General features: G+C 44.0%; 1 protein-coding gene across 1 annotated transcript in view; it reads left to right on the top strand.

The window, feature by feature from the left end:
* The first annotated feature begins 526 nt into the window (after positions 1–526).
* Positions 527–6000, top strand: part of LOC124974572 (cancer-related nucleoside-triphosphatase-like) — a 28891-nt gene continuing 23417 nt past the window's right edge. Inside the window, 1 exon segment of the mRNA XM_047537742.1 lies at positions 527–731. Within this exon segment, the coding sequence (XP_047393698.1) occupies positions 527–731 (205 nt within the window).

Raw genomic sequence — 6000 nt, 5'->3', positions numbered from 1 at the left:
AACTTCCAATGAGGCCAGTCTTCCTAAAGCAAAAACAGGCTCCAGCAGGCCTGAATCAGCAAGCTAGGAAGTTCCTTCTGTTTTAACCACTTAACGGAGTAGCCCTTTGTTTAGCCTCTTCTGAATGTAAAGCCAACCTCCTCTGCCCTGCTCATGGTCAAATCGGATTCTATTTTCAGACACAGTAAAAGCCAGTTAGATCTTTGGATCTGCTGTAACCTTGTCTTCACACTCTGCATCCTGAAGCTGGAGGCCAGGCCTCAAGGTTCCCTTAAAGCTGCCCAGGCGCTCTGGGCTGCAGCATTGCTGCGAACATGCACAAGCGGGGGCAGCGCAGCAGGGCCTGCTCCTTTCAAAGGGCGGCCCAGGCCCCGACGTGCAGCCTGGGGGAACTGCACCTTGAGGGGCGACCCGGGGCAGACTCGGAAGCTTGGGGCGGCAAAGCCTTAGTAACCGCGCAGCACGCCAGTCCAGCACCTAGGACCGAGCACGGGTTCCCACCGCAGCCTGCAGGCTCTGAGCCCGGATGCAGGAAGCACCCTCACACTCGCCCATTCCAGGCAGAACGGGAGCGCGCGCAGGCGCAGGTGCAGCGCGGGAATGGGGCTTCCGGGCGCCGGGGCGGGGCCAGCGGCGCAGGGGCGGGGCTGACCCACCCGACGCGGCTGCAGCAGCGGCGCCAAGCAAAGCCTCCAGCGTGGCTCACTGCGTGTTCCTGACCCGGCCGCCAGGCGAGGGCGGGGCCTCAGGCGGGGCGGTTGCTGCGCCCAGCTTCCCTGAACTCCCAGCTCGCGCTGGCGCGGCCCTATCCTGGCCGAGCCTCCGCGCCGGTGAGGAGACCCACGCTACCGCAGGGCCTCCTCACTGGTGTCTCTTAATTAGCCCCAAGTAGCAAAGGTCACGTCCATGCGGAAACTGCTCTTGCGCCAAGGGAAACGAAAAAAGATGGTTCTCCTGAGCCAGATGAGGGACCCAGGCCCGGACACAGATTCAGGTTACCCGGGAGAACCTGCTCTGGTGTGAGGAGGTTGCGGGAACTCAAGGTCACAGTTCAGAAAAAAATCATAAATCAGTGCACATACCAGTACATCAGTGGGAGCCGCAGGCGGGGGCTGCTGCAGAGCAGGGAATCTGCCACAGGTTGCAGAGGAAGCATTCTTAGCTTCAGGGCGGTGGAAGCTGGAGCCAGCTCAGCTCATGAAGCAGGAGTTTATGCTAGGTCAGATGCAGAGTTGGTAGTCAATGGCTAGGGACTACAGATACCAGAGATAAGCCTGGATCTTACCTGCAGCATTCCATCTCCCCCTCAGCCTGTTCCTATCAACCAGGCCAAGCACTGCAGTGCTTTACACCTGGATATGGCATCTTCAGAGCTTCAGTGCGGTTTCATTGGATCGTGCAGACTCTGGAATTTTATTTTACCAGGCAGTGTGTGTGAGAGGGGGTTTAGGAGATGTGGGATTTAAGAGGTGCATTTTCAGTAGACAGTGTGGAATGAAGTGATTCCCCCTCCCCACCCCCAAGCATGGCCCTGCTCTCCAGTGCCCATCCTCTGACCAAAGTATGACCCCTGTTGGTTCCCAGGTGAGAAAGTGAGGAGGGTGAACCTGGAAGGAAAAGCAGCTCAGTTCTGGATGTAAACGTGGCCTAATAGCATGTGGAATGTGCATTGAATGCTGGGGGTGTGTCTGTGACAAAGCTGAGGATGTTTCAGAACTTGAGAGTGTACTTCAGGATGCCGTTCATGTTTTCTTTGTTACTACTGGAATTGAAACTTTTTCACACCTGGAGTGAAAGGCCCCGCTCCCGTCCTTGACGGATCAGGCAACCGCACATTCCTCGGACAAATATCTCTTAACAACCTTGGTAAGCACAGGGGCCCAGCAGTCCTGTTTGTCTTTGAGACAGTTAGCAGCACAGATACCACCCTGCTCTCAACAGCACGCCCTGCCCGGAGGCCGTTACACTGATAAGCAGGAACCATGAAGATGTCAAGCAAAAATTTGAAGAACAACCTTACCCTTTAGGTGACCTATGTGCTGGATTCAAAATAGCCAATAAGAAACCTGTTGCTTACCGCGCGCGCGAAACCTGCCCCTTCACCCTATAAAAACCCTGTGCCCCAAAGCCCGGTGTGCCAGTTCACCGAAGCTCCGGCTGAGGTTTTGCTGAGCACCCGCAGGCGCCTGTGTATCAATAAACAGCCTCTTGCTATTGCAGCCAGTGTCTTTGTGTGATCTTCCTTGGACAGGGGGACGGAGGGTCTTTCATCTGGAGGTCCCACCGAGATTTGTGTTCTTGCTGCCCCGAATCCGTGCCCGAGGAACTTCTGGAAGAACTACTGGGAGGTAAGCTGGCCAGCTCGAGCTCATTGTCGTGTTGTCATATTTCGTGAATCTCTGCATGTCTGTTTCCACGTCTCTTGAGCGCAGCATTAGTATGATCACGCGTGGTCACTTTGTACTTTGGGCAGCCCGAGAAGGAGTTGACGGACTCAGACTTCTCCCCTGCCACCCTGGGAGATGTCCCAGGGGACCTAGTACCTGATTCTTCGGGATTTGTTTTTTGGCCGGAGGGACTTACGCTCTCCGACACCGCTTGGTACTTTTGGTTTGTGCCGAAGACACGCAGCGTTTGTGATCTGTAATCTGTTGTCTTGTCTGTGTTCTCTTGTGTCTTGTGCCTGTTTCTTAACTTCCTTTTTTACTAGCGAGACTGAAATGGGGCAATCCATGGTAACCCCCCTGAGTCTCACCCTCGACCATTGGCAAGACGTCCGGAACCGTGCCAGCAACTTGTCGGTTGAGGTCAAAAAGAAGTGCGTAACCCTCTGCACCTCTGAATGGCCAACCTTCAACGTAGGCTGGCCCAAAGAAGGGTCTTTGCGACTCTGTCGCATTTGAGTGACTCTCACATCTGGGCACTTTTGCGCTGCATCTGAGCAGATTCTGTGCTGCATTCGGGTGACTTGTCGCATCTGGTTAACTCTTGGCCCCATTTGGGCATTGTGTTGCGCCTGGGCAACTCTTTGATATAATTGGAAATTGTTTGTTTTTATTGACAAAGTACCAGCTAGCCAATTTTTGATTTAGCGCGCTACGTGTCTGTTTGTGTATTGTACTATATGGTCTTTACTCTTGCCTTCTATTAAATTCTTCATTGTGTTAATTCGATCTTGGGCTTGGGGACACTCATTGCAGGGTACTTTACAGTCCTTCTCCTTGTTCCTGAGAGATTTGTTTACTCCAATCCCCCTAGGCAGAGAGCTCAGCAGCTCCATTCCTCAAAAGTAGTAAGAAATAATGTTTTGTGATTTTCTGCATTCAAACCTAACCTGATTTCTCAACCAGGAAGAAAAAGGGTTAAAAAGTCCTGGGTGATCCTCCCTCCCCCTTGCCTGGCCTTGCTGAAAGCCTGCATTGGAATGTAGGCTGCAGCAGTCTCAGCGGGAAAGGGAGGTAACCTGAAGATAAGAAAAAAGAAAAAAAAAAGGTGTCCGTTTTAAACTTCTGGGCTGCTACACAGAACTAACTCATTCTCTAGGATTCTTGTTTTGTTTTGTTTTTCTCTAATGCTGTATTTTTGAGCTCATAATTTTGATCCTGCATACCTAGATTAATGATTTTTTTTCTTTTTGATCAGTTCTATTTTTATTCAACTAGAGTTTTTAAATATCTGTTACATTGCAATGGAGATTCACCTATAAAGTTACAAGGCCTTTGATTTTGTGTTATTTGTATGCCGTGCTGTCTGATGTCATGTTTTGTCTGTATCAAAACTGAGCACTCCTAAAATTAAAATTTAAAAATGGATCCAAATACTTTTAATTCACGTGATTTAAAGGTTCAATTCAAATTGGGTAAACTAATGAAAGTAAAATGTCTTTGAAAATAACTCACAAGTCTCTAGGTGGTCAAGCAAATAAAATACTGATGTTAATAAAATGTCTAATATCAATTGTTCCTAGGACTTTTCTTCAACAGGAAAGAGACAGCAAATACTGTTCAGGACACTTGTCTGCTTTCTTGGTTTTTACAGAATAAGTGAATTAGAGTTAACATGTATGGGATTACTCAAATGTGTTTGTTGGTGACATCTGATTAAATAACATCAAGTACTCTTAACTCCTCAAATTCCATGGGGTATCATACTTAAACATTATTGGTGTTTTCATAGGTTGGTAAATAAAAGGGTTTAAACTTGCTTTGTGTCATCACTAAACTAAAAACAAGGTTACTAAGAGTTATGTCCTAACAAGTGGAATTCTATATACAAAGGGTCCCAAAAGTTTCAACTGTGTTTCAATTAGAGTACTATAAACAACAAAATATTTAATCTTATTAAAATAGAGCAATTTATCTAAATTCAGAAATTTCATAAGAGTTGTTTCAGAATGTGAACCAAAAGGGGTCAACAGATAGGAAAGAGAAAATAAAAAGGTCTGGGTATGGAAATATATTTAATAAAAAGGAAAAGAAAATGTTTCTGGATAAGAAAGTGCCTGTGTGATGGAATACATGAGGGTCTAAGTAAGTGCTAAGAAAGTCTGTGTGTAAGTAAAGGGCAAGTTTCAACAAGTCTGTGTGTAACTAAGTTGGTTGTGTGTATGTGAAACAGCTAAAGCTATTTAAGGTTTTTCCTAAGGTGAAATACTAATGTTCTGATATAAGCCAAAGTTTAATCTATATGGTAAAATGACATGGTAAAATAACAAGGATTTCTTAGAAACACTAATTTACTCTTAACTTTGTGTCTATTAAGATTTATTCTTTAGAACAATTAATCTTAAAAATTGGGGTTTATCCAATTATGGTTAAACAACTTTTAAGAGTATTGTACTATGTTACAGAGTCTAAATTTTTCTTTAAAAACTAAATTTGGTAAGATAAAAGTGTCAAGGTAATTGTGAAATGGTCACTAGTTGTATATGAAATGTGTTCATATTTTTCAGGTACACAAGTTTTTAAAGCAAGGAATTTATTAAGCTCTGCTATTCTCCAGATTAAACTTGTCTGTAATGGTAATCTTAAACTTATAAAGAGTAAATTTTAATTGGGGATTTATTTCTATCATTTAATGTTCTATTATAGGACCTGCTATCAATGGGGTATGTGTAAAATTTGTTACTTTTTACACTGAGATAAAGAACTTCAAATGTAAATGTATTTCTAAACATTAGAGCCTGACTTGTTTAAAGGTTAATTTTGTGAAACATGAAAATATTTTGCACTTTGACACACAAAAGAAGAGTTAAAAGTTCTCTCAGCCTTTCTTTGATTCATGTTTTAAGATACAATGTTAAATTGTGTTAATTATAAAGTTTATATAAACTCAGGAAACAGTATATGTAGACTACTTAATGATATTTAAGGAAGAAGCAAAGATCAACATCAGAATTAGAACACTTAAGATCTGTAAAGAGTCACACCTTACCTGAGATAAGGCTCTGTCTCCCACCTTACTGCATGTTAGAGTAACTCCAAAATAAGTCAGACTTCAGCTTATTTAAAGTTATAATCAAAAGATTGGTTTTTGTTGTAAAATTACTATGATCTCAAATAGGGAATATAATGTGGTTCTCAGTCAAAATTCAAGATAGCTATTATACAAGCAGAATATATTTTTACTCTTGCTAATTTCATTTTGTGAAACTGTTACCTGTTAATGTTTTGCAGAAGTAGCTGCTTCAAGAACACGCAACCTAGGTAACTTGTGATAATAAGCCATCACCTATAGAACAGATAGTGGTAACTTCCAGTACTATTGCAGACTCCAGTTAGATAAAAGAGTAAATAACTGTAAAGTTATGGACATTAAAGTTAAAGCCCAGTACTCTTACTTTATGACTGGTGAAACTGGCTTGCTGGATGATTAAGATCAAACTTAGAGATTGGAATTAAATACAGAAGGCAAGATAGGCCAGTATTTGGATCTTTTGCCCTCAGTCAGCCTGAACCCATGAACAAGAGAACTTCTCTAAGGAGCTTTGCAACTCTGTGT

Source organism: Sciurus carolinensis, unplaced genomic scaffold (assembly GCF_902686445.1).
Source record: "Sciurus carolinensis unplaced genomic scaffold, mSciCar1.2, whole genome shotgun sequence".
NCBI lineage: Eukaryota > Metazoa > Chordata > Mammalia > Rodentia > Sciuridae > Sciurus > Sciurus carolinensis.
Note: the sequence above shows the minus strand (reverse complement) of the source record. Positions and strands in the feature narration are given on the sequence as shown.